The sequence below is a fragment of the Canis lupus genome, chromosome 23 (assembly GCF_011100685.1).
Source record: "Canis lupus familiaris isolate Mischka breed German Shepherd chromosome 23, alternate assembly UU_Cfam_GSD_1.0, whole genome shotgun sequence".
In the NCBI taxonomy this organism is placed as follows: domain Eukaryota; kingdom Metazoa; phylum Chordata; class Mammalia; order Carnivora; family Canidae; genus Canis; species Canis lupus.
The window spans coordinates 16,998,848-17,017,266 of record NC_049244.1 but is presented as its reverse complement, the minus strand read 5'-3'; the positions used below and the strand labels follow the sequence as shown (position 1 = coordinate 17,017,266).

Sequence of the window (18,419 nt, the reverse complement as noted above, 5' to 3'; positions counted from 1 at the left end):
CCAAGGTAAGTAATGGTAACCACCAATGAAATGTGAAAAGCATAGATTCTAGGGGCACCTGGACAGCTCAGTCAGTTAAGTATCCGACTCCTGACTTTGGCTCAGATCATGATCTCAGTATTGTGAGATCAAGCCCTGCATCAGGCTCCACACTGAGCATGGGGCCTGTTTGAGATCCTCTCTCCCTCTACTACTGCCCCATCCCCACCTCTGTGTTCATGCTCTCTAAGAAAGAAAAGAAAAAAAGAAAAGAAAAGAAAAGAAAAGAAAGGAAAGGAAAGGAAAGGAAAGGAAAGGAAAGGAAAGGAAAGGAAAGGAAAGGAAAGGAAAGGAAAGGAAAGGAAAGGAAAGGAAAGGAAAGGAAAGGAAAGGAAAGGAAAGGAAAGGAAAGGAAAAGAAAGGAAAGGAAAGGAAGGAGGAAGGAAGGAAGGAAGGAAGGAAGGAAGGAAGGAAGGAAGGAAGGAAGGACGGACATGGATTCTAAAGTCTTTGTTATACCGATACTTTACACAACGAACAATCAAGGAATATTCTATCTGCAGTTATGAGTATGGTTAGTTACATGGGTGTTTGTTGTATTATTCCTTACTGTATTAGGAAAGTGTTCAACGTTTTTCCATATCTATGCTCTACCTTATAATAACAAAAAGTTTCCACAAATAGCAGGCAAAATTTAAAGCACACTAACAAATGTTTATGAGTAATTTATCCTGTTAAGTGTAAGTTAAACAAACTTACTTTCTAGTTCTTCTTTTTCAAACTTGGTGTTCACAGTTGAACTGGTTTTGCCAAGATCCACAACAGCTTCTTCATCAGGACCCTAGAAAGAAATTATTCTCATTTACTCATGACATCATTATATACTAAAAACCTACCAATGGGGCATTATTTGAAATAATCAAAACATATATAACAGATTGCCTTCTTCTCAAAGAAGCTAACTATAAGCTAATTATAGCTAACTGCATTATTTTTTTAAAGTATGTTTATAAGCTTGTTTTTAATCTACAAAAGATTATACAAAAATTTCACAGTAAGAACTGAGGTGACAATTTTTAATTGTCTTCTATGGAAGTTATTAAATAAAACTGGTACATAAATTCACCTCCACAGAAAGACAATCCGGATCAGAAATTAAGAGAAAATTAGAGGTGAGGGAGACCCTTAGATATCAATACATAATGCTTGGTTCTTCTTTGCTCTTAAGTCCTTTAATTAAGAAGAAACACTTAACTCAGCTACATTGGATTGTATTATGGTTCTATATAAAATAGTCAAAATGAGTCTACAGACTAAACATGTAGTATCACTTCCACTAGTAAATTAACCAAGAGCCAATCAAAGTTATAAAAACATTTTATTTCTTTTTACAAAGGAAAAGCTATGGCAAAATTTAACCTTTAAGGAGGTTCTAACTTTAAGTTGTATAAGTCTACCTTCATAATTTTGTTCCCTTCTCAAGCTCAACAACAACAACAACAAAAAATACTTATTGTAAAATACTGCATAGAGTATTTCTAAAAGAATAAAATTTTAGCATTACCTTCTCTTCTCAACTTCTAACTTAACTTAGAAAGGATACTAGTGTGCTCAAGATTCTGTGGACAGACAGAAACAGATGAGCAAATTTCCTTTCCTCAAAAGTCTTCAATTTGAGCTGTAGCCCACTCTGAACCTATGCCCAGCATAGGTCAGCTGTAGCTGTGCAAGGAAACTTTCCCAACCTTTACCATTGCTAGGAGGCCCTGCACCTTACCCAACATGACTACCACAATGCATCTCAACAGGTGCACCCAGACTGGGTGGGCAAAGAAGACATCAACACTTCCAGTTCCTCAGGATAGTATATTCCATTTTAAGACTAGAGACCAGTGTACAATGAGCTGGCAACAGTGAACAAGGACTCTGCTATGTTCAAACAAGCCATGGAGTGGGAAGACATACTGAAGGAAGACATTCAAGAGTTTGGAGAGATATATAAAGGTTCTGAGGAAGAACTGGCGGTATTATACAAGTCTATCTGAACTTCAAGAGTTTTGACAAAGATCAGCTCACACAGTCCATGCTGTATGTGTAGTACACTGAGGAACCCAGGATATGGAACCTCATTCAGCAAACCAGTCCCATCCTATAATGCCTTTATCAAAGAATCAAAGCAAAAGATGAATGCAAGGGAAAAGATGATCCAGCAAGAGGCTAAAGATCCAGAAATGACCTGGAAAGGGCTGGAGGCTTGAGGAAGAAAGAGATGGACAACCTGAAATCAGTTGTTCAAAGCAGGCAAAAGGATGGGCAACAGGAAATGGACAATGTTCTGGTTCAGATGGAGTCAAAGTACTACAAACATTCCACAGCAAGAAAAGAAAGAACTTCCAAAAAAGAAAAGAAATAATCTAATTCATTCCCTTTAAAGGTCCTTATGCTGTAACTGGTAATTTTGCAGGCAACAGAGAAAACTAGAGATAAGAGAATTAATTAATAAAATAATAATAGTAACATTAATTATAACATTGTTACTACTCCACTGAATATCATTTTTCCAGAATATGATTACTTTTTTATCCATCCAATTACAGTACTTCTCAAATTTTGCAAGATGCTCCCAGCCATTCCCATTTTATGGCTGATCTTATTGTCCAGGATCTCCTCTAACACTCAGAATAATAAACCAGAGAGAACAGTAACACAGTTAGCTTCTAGCCACTTTCAATGTCCAAGCATAAACTAGAAGACAATTTAAGAATGGATTAAATAGGAGGTTGGTTAAAATGATCTTATAAAGTCTCCTCCAACTTTTGATCTACAATATCATACTTTGGTGTATAGCTTTTTTCAATGTATACAAAGTAGACTCATACACAATTTTTCCTTGCTATTCAAACTCTATGTCTAAATTCTATTTTTAAATTCAGGAACTGAATTAGTTAATTAAGTTCTTAATAAATCTTCTGCTATCCAAACTCTCACTATTTGCTTCCCAAAAGTTAGAACCAGACACAGTACATTAAGGCAATGCAGATCTCTTGACATCCAAACTTACTTTCTGCAAGTTAGATTTCTAAATATATAATCAAATAGACTTAGCTATCAAGAGGTTGCTGCATAGGACTTTGAAGGACTGATGTTCAATTTAATATAGAAAACTCAGAGAAGTCAGACTTGCTAAGGCTCCATTCCAAAGGAGTGGAAAGTGAACTATGTATTTTCATATAATGGACATAATGGACTAAGAAAGACAACTGACAACAGTATGTATGGTTCATCAAACTGCCTCACAACAATCAAACATCTGTAGTAATGAGGAGAGGCTAAACTAGGAAATGCAAAAATACACACATACACACACAAAAAAACAAGAAGCACAAGAGAATGTAATTAGTAATTACCATTCACTAAACATGTCATACTCTAAAACCTTTACCTCTCCTCCAGTAATTTCATGGACAGGTACAAGAAAAGTGTCTCCTAAAAGATGACTGTCCCAAAAGGTAGCATACTGTGTATTCTAAAAGGGATTAACTGATCCCATTCTAAACTTTCATTAGCAGGGGCCCTAGCCAAGACAGGAAGCAAAACAATACATTTTACTCTTACCGCTAACAAACAAAAACCCTTTTCATTTCTACAGATACACGTTTAGATGCACTGACAACACTATTAGCTAACACTCAAAAATACCTTAAGTTGGACATCTAAACATCTACCTTATAAAAATGCTCTCAATATGTGCAAAAAGTGGCATGCTAAAAGAAAAGGCTGTCCACCACATCCTCATGGCCCACCCAGCTTATTCCCATTCAATAGTATCTGTGAAACTTTATTAAGTCACTTAACTTAAAGCCAAGTAAGAATATTATTTTATTGCAACTAACTGGGTTTTCAGTAAGAATGTTTTCATTTGTAGAACAAACTAAAGTTCAAACTTTAAGAGTATAAGAAATTTACAATACTAGCACTGTAAAGAAGGGGGAGCAACACTGGCATTTCTCCCTTCTCTTAAAAACTTTTCGTAGCTTTTCAACAACTGTGAAACATGAATCAAAAAGGCAATCTGCTACCAATGCAAACATTAGGTAGGCCAAATGACAAACTGGTCATTTTAACATATTACAAGTAATTCAACAAAGTATGCAGGCTGCATAAAACTATATGTTGAAAATCCCCTAGAACAAAAACCATCGATGTTTTAAGCGAACAATTCATTTCTAAAACAAATATATTGCATTTTAAATTCCTATCATTTTAGGATAATGCCTCAAGCTATATTTCTAAATATAGAGTATGTTTATATATTATATAAAGTACACTTGTGTTCTTTAAAGCATGTACAAAAAATGCATTACGTAGTAATAAATATCTGGAAGGCTAATCTTCAAATTAACACTGTCTCATATTGACAATTAGGAAAGCAAAGACACAGAGACAATCATGTAGTGCTTAATTTTGTTATAATAAACACATTTTAGTAATTTAAAAAGTAATTTTTAAATTAAAAAATAAATTCAAATTTCAGTCTGTTAGTATGTGAGTTATTTTTATATTTGCATCTAGATAAAACTTCATTTTTTGACTCCAAGAATATAGTGGAAAACTAAAACTAGTAACAGCAAACAGCAACCTCTGATATCAAAATGTTTTCTTTCTTAATATCAGATAAATTAGTGACATAAGCCAATGCCTATAAGGTCTTACTAAAATGAAATAAAGCCAAGGTACTGAGTAAATTCAAATAGGTGTAATTCCAGAATAAAAAAAAAGCACCCAAACTATCTCAATATATGATTGACTCCCTCTAATCTTGATTATTTTGCCTTGGTTTCAAATTCCTATTCCATTTCTATTTATAAAATAAGGTTACTAACCAGATTATAAGTGCTCCATAACAAAGAAGACAATAAAGAATTGGCCTCTCTGTGTATGAAATGACACATGTACAAGGTTATTTACTGCAGCTTATAAAAAGAAAAGACCAGACACAATTCAAGAGCCCCTTAATAGAGGGATGGCTATGCCAAAGGAACACCAAGCTACGGCAGGGCGGGGAGGAGAACACTCTATGCACTGGCATGAAAAATACCTACGACCTATTATAAAATGAAATACATATGAAAACTATATATAAGGTCTGCTACTTTGTTAGAAAATCCCCAGAATAGTAACATTTGAATTTGCATAATGAAACACTGGAAGACATACAAGAAAATAGTAAAATTGATTACCTCTGGCAGGCAAATTGATTACCTCCAAATTTCTTATTGTTTATATTACTTTATTTTTAGAGATGTGAATATGGAGGGAGATTTAAGTATGCAATCTTCTGAAAGTCCTTACCTATCTACCTTGGTCCTCGTCTACAGAGCATATATCTACCTGGAAGCATGGTGGGAGTAGATACTACATGAAAATGCCAAGCACAAGTACATAACCCACAGAAAATGCCCCCATGTTTTTACTGAACTAAATGAGGAAACTATTCCATGTTTCTTTCAAAAAAAAAAATGCTTTATACTGGATTGATTTAAGAAGAATTAGTTTCCTAATTAAAACTGAAATAAGGGGACACCTGGGTGGCTCAGCAGTTGAGAGTCTGTCTTTGGCTCAGTTCGTGATCTGGGGGCCCTGAAAGGAGCCTTCTTCTACCTTTGCCTATGTCTCTGCCTCTCTCTCTGCCCTGAAAGGAGCCTTCTTCTACCTCTGCCTATGTCTCTGCCTCTCTCTCTCTCTCTCTCTCTGTGTGTGTGTCTCTCATGAAAAAATAAACAAAATCTTTATTTTAAAAAACTGAAATAAGGATTTAAAATACATTATAAAATAGTATTATGGTTGTATAGAAGAATTATTCACAGGAAATGCATACATAAGTATCTAGGAGAAAAATACCAAGATATAGCAACTAACTTTCCTAAGGATATAAAACTATTACTTTAAAAGACTTTTTTTAATGTATTAAAAATTCAGACACACCTAAAAGAGCTTATTAGAATTCATCTCCCCTTGCTCTATATTAGACATGCTCATTCAGTAGGTTAAGGTGGAGAGCAAGTATCTCTATGTTAAATAACCTCCTTATGTGATTCTGGTGCACACCAAAGTTTGAATACCATGTACCTGGATTATGATTAGGACTAAAGTTCTACTTATTGGGCAGCCCAGGTGGCTCAGAGGTTTACTCCGCTTTCAGCCCAGGGGCCTGATCCTGGAGACTCGGGATCGAGTCCCACGTCAGACTCCCTGCATGAAACCTGCTGTTTCTCTGCCTCTCTCTCTCTCTCATGAATAAACAAATAAAATCTTTAAAAAATAATAATAATAAATAAATAAATAATAAAGTTCTACTTATTTAAATTGCTCTTCAATGAAGACTACTTCATACCCTTAATCATTTTAGCAGGCCTGCCTGGGGCTAGTCAATTTCATTTACATTTGCCTTAATCCTTCAGAAAATGAAAAGTACATATCATTCATAAGAAAATATTGCCAAATTATACATTTTCATTGTAATACAAAGAACCCTAAACCTATAAATAGTGCTCTAAAAGTTGATTTGTATGTCTTATCTATTTTCCCCAAAAATGTGTAGGGCAATTTATCAAAGTATATATAAATAACAATGTTTTCCCCCCAAAAAAATTTTAATTGCTAACCATATCTCCATCTACCACCACGAGTTGAACTTAATTAGAAAAATTAATTTATGGGCAAAAAGCTTAAGAATAAGGAAAATCATCTTTTTCAATCCAGTTAAAGGGAGATCAATCATCAATGACTACCATTTCATAAAATAAAAAGCCAAAGAATGATATTCATAGTTTCTGAAGAACTCACTTGACATTTACCATTCACTCATTACTCTAAAAAAAGCAGAAAAGATATAAGGTATATGGGAAATTATTGCAAATTTAAAATTTCAAACTCAGGCAATCATGCAATTCCCACAGGGGGAAAAAAAAATGCAAGCCTTGAGAAAAATGCTTTGTCCCCAGACAGAGGAGGAACTAGATAGATTCAGACATTGAACAAAAAGCCTTCAGAAATATATTTCGAATACCAGTGTTATAACTAAAGACAATGAATTTTAAGAAAGAATTTCAATAGAAAAAAGTGAAGAAAACAAAGAGTGTAAGAATATGAAAACTAAGAGGTCTGAGGAATAAAAACTAGTCATGGCCTCCAATAATAAACAGGACTGCTAGTGACACCCTTTATTGTCATATGCTTCATTATAAGGCACAAGAGTCATAGACAAATGGAAAGCCTCACCAGCGTTCCATTTGAAATTATAAATACAAATATTTATTACATTATTTCTTTGGGGAGATGCATCGATTACAAGTTCCAATTCAGTACACAAACACCAAAAAACATATGTGAATCACTTATTTTAGGGTTATCAAATATATATATATGTTTATCAACAGAAATAAGCATAATAAAATGTATTTCCAAAACAGGCTTTCAAAAAAACTGTTTCACCTTTATTAATAATTAAAATGTATAGAAAAGCACAGGCATTCCGCACAAAAGGGAAAACCCACACATATACACACAAACACAAAGATCCAATCGATGTTTTTTGGCAAAAGAAGGTCCAGTTGATGTTGTCAAGATTCCCCATCTCCAGTTAGCATGAAGGCTATCATAACCAGGGTATTTTTAGGGTTCCACTGCAGTTTTCTACTGAAAATCAACAGGAGACAGCCAGAAAATCCCTGAGCGATATAGTTGGTTTGCCTTCCCCTGTTTAATACCACTGTTCCCCGTAAATCTAACAGATCATAATAGAAGTTTCATTCCTTTAAAGACTAGGAATTAAGGAACTCATTCATTCATTCAACAAATATTTACTAAGTGCATACTATGAGCCAAGCATTATTCCAGGTACCAGGGATGAATCAATGAATGAAAATCTGTAATGCAATCAAATGTCCAGCTTAACAGTTAATTTACAGCTAAGTGGCTCCCCATGATAAAAATTCCAGAGGTAAATGAATTCTCTTTTCCATTCCTAACCTTAATGAATGAGACCCCACAGACTCATAGGTATCAACAGGCTTTACTTTTGCAGTTCAATGTTCAGATTTTATATATAACACACACACACGCACGCACACACACACACACACACACAGCTTAACTGACTTAAGATCACACTGTGAGCGGTGAAAAAAACTGAAGTTAAAAGCCAGCTCTCTATAGAGTTCCACTTATGTGGGTTCTTTATCCGCTAAACAGACCAGGATCACTATAATATATACTGAGAACACACAGTACTTTTCTTTACACCATCTGTTAAAACTTATAATTACATATTTATGTAACTCCTTATTTAATGTTCTTTACATACTTATGTAACTACTTACTTAACTTCTTTCTCCTATCTTCCAGTAGAACAGTAAGTTCCAAGAAAAGGGAAATCATTTGTTTTGCTCACTACTATATCCTAAGCATCAAGCAGGATTCTTAGTAAACTCTCTAATATTAAATACTGGAATGTTGAATATGTTTCAAAGGACAAAACTACTCAGTTAAAAATTCACTAGATTCACTTAAAGATTCCTTATGAACACAATTAAAGGTCAAACATACAAAGGTACTTAATATTTTGAAATGTAGTAAATCAGTTTATAAACAAAAAAGCCCATTATCAACACATGATAAAATCAAAATTCAATTCACAGGCAGGAATTGCCTATCTGAAGATCAAACTATCTGAAACAGACTTTTTAACTACATTAACACATTTACTAAGTCTTCCCATAAGTCATTTTTCCTACTTGAAAAAGTAAAATCTGTGATACGTATTTTCTTGGTCAAATGATCAAAAATCAAACTTCAACATGTCAAAGGTATAATATTAACAGGGAAAAAAGAATGTTATAAGATTACTTAATATATTTACAAATCTAGTCTTATATCCCTTTTGGACACTTGAGGTTTATAAAATCTGTTATTAAAATAGCATCAGATGATCTCTATCACAAATTGATTTCTTCATTATATAAGACATATGGTTACAGCTCAAAAGTTAACACCTCCAATAAATTATAGTTATAACCACAAAGCGTTATCAAATATTTATATTCAAAACATACTTAACCATTAAGACAAAGTGATTTCTTTCCCAATATCGTGGCCAAACAAAATTTTTAAAAGACTCATTCAAATAATATTAAGTGATCAAAAAACTAATTTTATAGAATAATAAATGCTACAAACACTGCTAACTTTACACAGGATTTACTCTTTTCAGCATATGACTTCCACAGCCAAGGACATAGAGGATGATACTATTCTAAGCCAGTGCTAATAAGCCTGACATTTCTTCAAGCTACACTATTAAACTAAAAAACTCAAATGTGTTTGTAAATAAAACACAAGATCATAACCAGGTACATACAGGTAACTTCTTCTCCAGGCGAAATCTTTCCATGGTAATATATAAATGCCTTGTCTTTGACAATGTAATATAGTTAAGCCCCTTGAAGATTCCAGGGACAGTGAGTACATATCTGATTTAGGTCACTGTGCTTTGCACAGATGAACTCTCCTAAGTTGCTTTTATGGTACAGCCAATCACAGTCTTCTAAGTTACCTAATCTTCCAAGCTAATAATGACAACTTATACAGGGTCACAGCAAAAGAGACTGGGAGCATAATATAATTTAAGATACCAAAAGAGAAATGTAGCAACCAGTTTTAAACTGAAACCTTTCTGTAACATTAGTTCAAAAGAGAGCATACTCTAAGGATACATGGGGATGGCTATGAGAGTGAGTGTGAAAGTAGATAGATAGATCTTAGAGAATAAACTGCCAACAACATAACTGGTTAAATCTAGCCCTTTCACTTAATTTCAGGAAGATCCAAATAGGTTTTCATCTGAAGAAAGTTTTACCTTTTTATCATTAATATTTCTATCAATTTATCACAACTATAATAAGATTAACAAATCATATTATGCTTTACAATTATTTTACCAAAATTAAGTATCCATATAGATAACAGCCAAAATAGAAAAAAGTAAATGAGAAGAACTCCTCCAGACTCTAGATCACTTTACACTCTTTAAAACCTATGGAAGACTTCAGAGGACCTTAGTTTATACAAGTTTAACATCTGTATTTACTATACTGGAAGTAAAATTGAGATAACTTTAAAACATTTAATTTCAATTTAAAGTAATAAAATCATTGCACATTAACATAAATTGCATTTTAATAAAAAATCCTAGGGCAGCCTGGGTGGCTCAGCGGTTTAGCGCCACCTTCGGCCCAGAGCATGATCCTGGAGACCTGGGATCGAGTCCCACATCAGGCTCCCTGAATGGAGCCTGCTTCTCCCTCTGCCTGTGTCTCTACCTCTCCGTCTCTCTGTTTCTCATGAATGAATAAATAAAATCTTTAAAAAATAATAAAAAATCCTTTTCCAAAATAAAAAATTTAGTGAGAAAAAAGGGCTTCTATATTTTTGCATATCTCTAATATCCAACTTAATGGAGGATGGACAATTAGATTCTCATATCTGCTTCCCCAATCAAGGATATGATTTATTTAAGTAGAATTACATAAAAAATTCCAGGCCCACACAATACTCTATTGGAAAACAGAGGAGTGCTTTAATACTCTTGTCAGGTAACTATGGTATTCCTCTTTGATATTTCACCAAATTCAAAAAGTAATCTTTTTCTAATTTTTATTTATTTAAGTAAGCTCTATGCTCAGAACCTTGAAATCAAAAGTCACATGCCCTACCTACTGAGCCAGCTGGGCACTCCAAAAAGCAGTCATTTCTTAAAGGTTTTTGCAAAGTAGAATCTAAAACCATTTCAAATGATTATTTTCATACATGTATACTGAAATCCATTGGTCTACCGTGCACTTAATATGGTTCTCTCACCCATTTGTAAAATATGCATTCACTGGGTACTAGAACTTTTCCAAACTTCACATTATACATTTTAAAAAATGCATTTGTTAATATCAGCAATAACCTCATCAGAGAAATTCAAGCACTGAGAAACTGACAGGCTGGCAGATAAAAGTTTTCCAAATTTCTTGTTCTATCAGGAAAGCTAGAGGTACTATCATTGGTAACAAATACTAGAAATACCAGCAGTTGTTTTTCTTGAAGTGGTAGGTTCACTTCATTTCTTTCTTAGGGAATAACTGCCAAAAGTCAAGTCTGAATAACCAGAGTTTAGTCTGCAGTTATTTTCAAGTAACAAAAAAAAAAAAAAAAAGGGGGCATCTAGTTTTAAGCAATCACACCAGTTCTTTTACTTCAGACAATTACTAGTACTTTAGTATGTAACAGAAGTGTTTTCATGCAGACTTCCTATTTTGTCATTCAGAATATTAGAGCAATGTACACTCAAAGACTCTAAATAGTTCTTTCTTTTTCATCAAGGACATTCTTAAGTGAAAATCTGTTTCACTTTTTAATCTGAGAATGCCTACCAGTGCTGTTTGGTGCCTCTGCCTTGTTTTGAGCTAAGGGATGAGCAGTTTTACTCATCATTGCTTTTGCACCATCAGTACAAATTCCACAACAATGGAAAAGGCAAATAATGTCTTACCACCACTATAAAAATAGTTTTGACCTTAGAGATCCCCTGATCTCAGGGACTGCCAGAGGTCCATGGGTAGCACTTTTAGAACTACTGTAAAACATTCTATGTTTAAAATACAGAATTAAAAAGTTGAAGGTGAAGGGTTGCATACCTGGCTCAGTCACTGGAGCATGCAACTCTTGATCTCGGGGTCGTGAGTTTAAGCCCCATATTGGTCACAGAGCTTAATTACTAGTTGTGGGTGGATTTTATTCTTTTTAGTTTTGATATACTGTTTATTAAAAAAACATTTTAACGAAGACTAAAGTATCATTCTATCATTCTGGGTTTCTAGAAAATAATAAAAATACTTAACGAGCACCTATTATGTGCCAAAACTGTACAACACATGATATATATAGCATATTTCACCTTCAGATATTTCATTTAATCCTCTCAACTGTAACTAAAGCTCACAGAGGTAAAATTTCTTCTCCAAAGTCACAGCTCTAGTAAGTAGCAGGTTTAGGATTCAAACCTAGCCTTTCTCAGTCCATACTTTACCCTCTACTGCAACAGTGTATAAAGAAATTTAAGAAAAAAATTCCAACTATAGATTATTTTTTTTTAATTTTTATTTATTTGTGATAGTCACAGAGAGAGAGAGAGAGAATGAGGCAGAGACACAGGCAGAGGGAGAAGCAGGCTCCATGCACCGGGAGCCCGATGTGGGATTCGATCCCGGGTCTCCAGGATCGCGCCCTGGGCCAAAGGCAGGCGCCAAACCGCTGCGCCACCCAGGGATCCCCCAACTATAGATTAAAACAAAATTCTAACTGAACATGAATGAACGAGATAAAATGTCTACCAAATTCATATAAAATGTAATCTTAATTTAGGGTGCCTGGATGGCTCAGTTGGTTAAGTATCTTCCTTTGGCTCAGGTTGTGATCTCAGGGCCCTGTGCTCCCTGCTTAGGAAAGAGTCTCCTCCTCACTCTCCCTCTACCCTTCCCCCCATTCACTGTTCCTCTAATTAATGAATTAATTAAAAAATCTTTTTAAAAAATAAATATAATTTGAATTAAACTAAAAACATTCTCTTTGGATAAACATATTTACTCCCTGGTACCATCAAAGCCTTTATTTTAACAAAGCAAATAAATATTTTTTATAGAAATATCTATTTCACAAAAATGAAATCTTACTACCAGCTAATCCTGTAAAATTCATTGATGACATATACCAGATAAATAACAAAGAATTTAAAACTGAAATAATATATCAAACAGAAGGAACACTTTTTTTTTAATTTTCCACTTCTCCATATGAAACTATAGATACCACCCAAAAGACATGCCATAGCCTTCAAACTAAAGCTTCCAGTTTATTAAACTTCTCTAAGAATTAGAAACCCCAATGACATCAACAGCTACCCTAAAACATAGAATTAATCGCATTTTTTTGCATTTTTATAATATCCAACTTTTTATGATTTATAGTTGGCAAATAAACATAAATTCTTTTTTTTAAGATTTTTTTAATTTTTATTTATTCATGAGAGACACACAGAGAGAGAGAGAGACACAGGCAGAGGGAGAAGCAGGCTCCTTGCAGGGAGCCCGACGTGGGACTTGATCCCAGGGCCCCCCCTGGGCTGAAGGCAGCGCTAAACCGCTGAGCCACCTGGGCTGCCCAATAAACATAAATTCTTAAAAAACGAATACAAAAGATATACGTTGGTCACCAATTTAAAATATTCTCAATACATCACACCCAGAATGAAAAACATCTGCAGTTAGGTTCAATAGCAATTCCTACAATAACCTCTTGAAATTTACCTCCGGGAGAAAATCTTGGCCCTCCCCACTAGTATTTAAGAGCTTAATATCCTAGTCAGCCATAGGTCTCCCACACTGGATTATAAAAACCCTGAGCATAGGGATTAGGTGGAAGGAAGGAAGGGAAGGGGACAGAAAGGAAAGTTAAAAGGACCCTGGGGGGAAAAGAAGGAATTAGGTACACACAAATTTTTAATTTCCCAAATTGCAAAACAAAATTACCTCTTAAAATACAAAAGATCCATTTCTCCAACCTGTCATCTGTTGTGACAGTATCCTGGGCACTACTAAAACCAATACTCAAACTTTAAAAATCAAATTTACAGATTATGTAGAAAGGTAAAGTAAGTTTTATTCTACCACTGTCTTGATAAAATAAAAAGATTAACCCAGAATAGAAGCTCCAAATTTTAAATATGGTTATTTCTTTAAAGATTTTTCAGCAATCCTCATTTCTAAGGCAATCTATTGTGGTATGATTGACATGCAGGAAGTTGTACATACATACAACTCGGTGAGCTTGGGGATACACACCCATAAAACCATCACCCACCATCAAGGCTACTGATGTATCTATCATCTCCCAAAGTTTCCTCCCACCCATTATTATTGTGTGTGTGGTAAGAACACCTGACTTAGTCTGTCAAAATAATTTAAGTATATAATACAGTACTGTTAGCCATAGGCACTAGTCTGTATAACATATCTCCTGGACTTAATTTTCTTGTGTAACTGAAACTTTGTACCTTTTGACCATCATCCCCCTCATTGCCTCCAACCTACAGCTCCTGGCAACCATTCATTCTACCCTCTGCTTCTATGAGTCTGATACAAGCCAGAGCATACTATATTTGTTATTCTATAGCTGGCTTATTTCATTTAGCCATACATTTACATGAATCAAAACGGTCTCCTTTATTCCCTGTTCTCTCTGCTCTATTTTCAACCTTGCCTCTATTTCTGTAATGCAAATAGAAGTATATATATTCTTACAAAAAAGGTAGCCACATACAATTCACTGTTAAATACATAACTTGCTCTGTTCCAATTTAAAAATATATCCTAGGGTGCCTGGGTAGCTCAGTCGGTTAAACATCTGCCTTCAGCTCAGGTCATAATCCTGGGGTCCTGTGATGGGACCCCAGAAATGGGCTTCCTGCACAGCGGAGAGCGTGCTTCTGCTTCTCCCTCTCCCCCTGCTTCTGCTCTCTCTCAAATAAATTAACTTTAAAATATATATATCCTAAAGATTTTCCTGTATCACTACATGCAAACTTCATTTGGAAGTAAATTATTAAATTAACCTGTACATGGTAGAAGAAATCAAGACTTACACAAGTCTCCCTGAATAAGCACTCCACCCATACGCATACCATGTCTACTCACCAGACAGAACTACTTTGTTTTTGTCTTATAACTGTCCTCGGTAGCTAAAGTTGCCATCATAATTTTAAGTAATATATCATTTTAGGTACTATCTACTTACTTTACAAAAAGTAAAATAAAGATTTTCCACACATTATCTGATATACACACACACACACGTTTCTCATTTACAGTCTCCCTTCCATATCTAAGTTTTTAATTAGATTTTTATTTTTATTTCAAGCCTGATAGCAATTACATTCTGTTCTATATTTATAATGAAGCCTTCTAAGTAAGCTGTGTCCTCCATTTAATCCTAAAATTTTTAAATCCATGTTAAAAAAGCATTTGGAGTTACTAGGATTACTTAAACACAACTATCTAGTTCAGAATCAAGATTTATGATTGGACCATTAGAAAATGTCACTAAACCCCTGCTGCTCAAAAAACTCTCTCAAATATTACAGTCAAGTAGATCTCTTTCAATATAACTTAAATATAATGAAAACAAAGAACCTGCTTAAAAACAATAAATTACTGACCAGATAAAAAGCAAACATACTAAAATGCAAAATACTGAAGATTTCAGTCTTTACAGAAATCATAAAATTCTATTATCTCTAAGATAATCTATTTCCAATAAAATCATGAAAAAGGGGGAGTTTGGGGACACTTTGCCTAACAAACATTCCAATATACTATAAAACTATGATAAGCAAAAAAGTGTGGTACCAACACAGAAACAATAATTAAATATTTTATAAGACAAAATAGAGTCAAGGAACTAGAAGTAACTCATTTATGAAATGAAAAGACTTCTTTGGTTTTCCAATTTGATGAAACAAAGTTGTCTTTATCAAACCATAGGTAAAAATAAGTTCTAGATAAAGATAGTTAGAAGGGTAATACTTAAAATTTTAAATGATATTTTATATTACTGGAGTGGAGATATACTCTTAGTCAAGATGAGAAATCTAGAAACCGTAAAGAAATAGACTGATACAGATTTATTTTACTCTATTTCTCTAAAGCAAAAAAAAAAATCATAAAGAGACAAGGTAGTACATAGGAAATATTAGCAGAATGACAGACATAGCATTAAATATCTCTAATATAAGAAACTTCTGGATTTAAAAAGTAAAGAAAAAATAGAAAAATGGACAAAAAATATGAACCAAGTAATTCCCTTAAGAGAAAATACACATGACCAATAACCATAAAGGATAGACACTCTCAGTTGAGGTTCAGCAAATTTTACTCATCAGATTAGCAAAAAGAAAAAAAAATTAACATCTAAATTGATAAAGGAAGGGAGACACAGACACTCTCATAATTCCCAATGGGAATATAAATTTCTCAGAACTTTTTGGAGCATAAGCTAGCAAGATCCATTTTTTTCATCTTTAAAAATATTCTTTGTGAAGCAATATCACTTCTGAGTATCTACACAGAAATTAAAGCATCAAAATATAAACATAAGATCAAACATGCTTACTATTCAAACTGGCAAAAACAGAAAACAACCTGAAAGTAAATAGAAGGAAACAGCTAATTACTATTATATATTACTGAGACACAAAGAATGAGACAGAACCAGGAGGTCCCACTCAAAAGATTATCAGTAAATATTATTAAAAGAAAAGCAAATTGTAGAATTATGTTTAATATAATCACATTTTTATGTTTTACAAAGGATAAAACATATTTATAAGCAAATGTTTCTATGAACATAAAGTACAGGAGGATGGTATATTGGTTGGTCTGTTTCAACAAAGATCATGCTTCTCTAAAGATGTTAAGGACCTAATTATATCAAAGATAATCATTAAAAAGTCAGAGTGAAAAATTATCATTTTAATCAATTCAACATAACTGTGATCAATTCCAGGGCACCTGGGTGGCTCAATCAGTTAAGTGTCCAATTCTTGGTTTCGGCTTAGATCATAACCTCCTGGTTGTGGGATCCAGCCCCATGACAGGCTCTGTGCTCAGTGGGAAGTCTGCTTCAGATTCTCTCTCCCTCTTCCTCTAACCCACTCTCTCTCTCTCTCTCAAATAAATAAATAAAATCATAAGAAAAAAAAAACTGTAACCAATTCATGTTTTAATAGATACAACTTTGATAGGAAGGCAAGTAACATTTTGAAAGTGCATTTTATGAGGCCAGAATATGGTTCAAAATTTTCCTTAACACATTCCCACAAATACAAAATGAATTTGTAGTTAAGAGTCTATTCCTTGGTTTGCCCCCTCTCTTTTTTTTTCCTTTGCTCATTTGTGATGGTTATCAGAGGGGAGGTGGGTGGGGGACAGGTGAAATAGGTGATAGGGATTAAGGAGTACAGCTGATGTGGTAAGATCTGGGTATTGTATGGAAATGGAAAATCAGTATATTGTACACCTGAAACTAATATTGCACTGTATGTTAACTGGGATTTAAATAAAAACTTTAAAAAAATAAAAACTAAAATGAATTTGTACTAACAGTGCAAAAGAAAACATTTTCTCAGCTTCATGGTCAGAAAAGTATATAATCACATATACTGATTTTTTTTAATTTCTCTTATATAAATTCAGGGAAAAGAATGAAATTAAAACAAAATTCTAATCGTGAAATTCAACTGGCCCAAGGGGGAAAAAAATCTAGAAATTTAAGCTTGATGGAGAACTGTACAGGAATCAAAGTGGTTTTAAAAACACATATCGGCTTAAGTTCCCTTTATAGATGTGAAGTCATTTTTTCAATACAGCAGTTCCCCCACCTTATCAGCAGCGGATGCATTCCAAATCCCCCAGCAGATGCCTGAAACCACAGATAGTGCCAAGTCCGATACATACTATGCTTTTCCTATACATGTATAACTACTATAAAAGTTTAATTTATAAATTAGCCACAGTAAGAGACTAACAATAGCTCAAAATAAAACAATTATAACAATATACTGTTATAAGTTATGTGAATGTAGTCTTTCTCTCAAAATCTTATGCACTGTACTCACCCTTCTTCTCGGGATAATGTGAGATAATGCCTACGTGGTAAGATGAAGTGAGGTTCATGACGCAGGCCTTGTGATATGTGTTAGGCTACTACTGATGTTCTGAGAAGAGTCAGAAGGAGGAGCATCTGCTTCTGGACCTCCATCCCAGGAAGTGAAACTGCTGATGGGGCAGGACTACTACAGAGGAACACAATACAGGGGTAATCGCTAATGATGTAGATAATGCTGCTGACATACAGCAAAGGACCCAGTGAAGTTTCTTTATCTGATCAGAAATGGGGGAGGGGTAATGTTTTTTTCTTAAGAGAAAACATGTTTTAAATTCTTTAATTTAAAATTGCCACATTCTCATATTTTCCTAAACTCTTAAAAAAAAAAAAATAGAGCTATGAGAAGAACAATCTCCTTTAACAACGATGGACAGGAATTTAGCTGCATTTCTTTCTTACTACATATGGACATACATTGTGGTCATTACTAGCTTTTATGGTATCAGAGGAAAAGGTAACATTATTTATTAAAACTCAGTCACAAAATATTCACCTACTTATTTTAAAATACTACTTTAAATCTATTAGAAATTTGGTAACAGCCATAAAATAGCCACCATCAAAGGCAAAAAACTTAACACAATAATAAATCAGCATCAATATTATAATAAATTTAC

General features: G+C 34.0%; 1 protein-coding gene and 1 pseudogene across 8 annotated transcripts in view; one reads left to right on the top strand and one right to left on the bottom strand.

The window, feature by feature from the left end:
* The window catches only part of SLC4A7 (solute carrier family 4 member 7), a 109,833-nt gene that overhangs the window by 68,039 nt on the left and 23,375 nt on the right, over window positions 1-18,419 (bottom strand). For all 8 annotated transcript variants that reach the window (XM_038570657.1, XM_038570656.1, XM_038570659.1 and 5 more), the window contains exon 2: window positions 739-820. In XM_038570657.1, the coding sequence (XP_038426585.1) occupies window positions 739-820 (82 nt within the window). The remainder of the gene's footprint in view (window positions 1-738; window positions 821-18,419) is intronic.
* LOC111091845 lies at window positions 1,678-2,392 on the top strand (annotated as a pseudogene).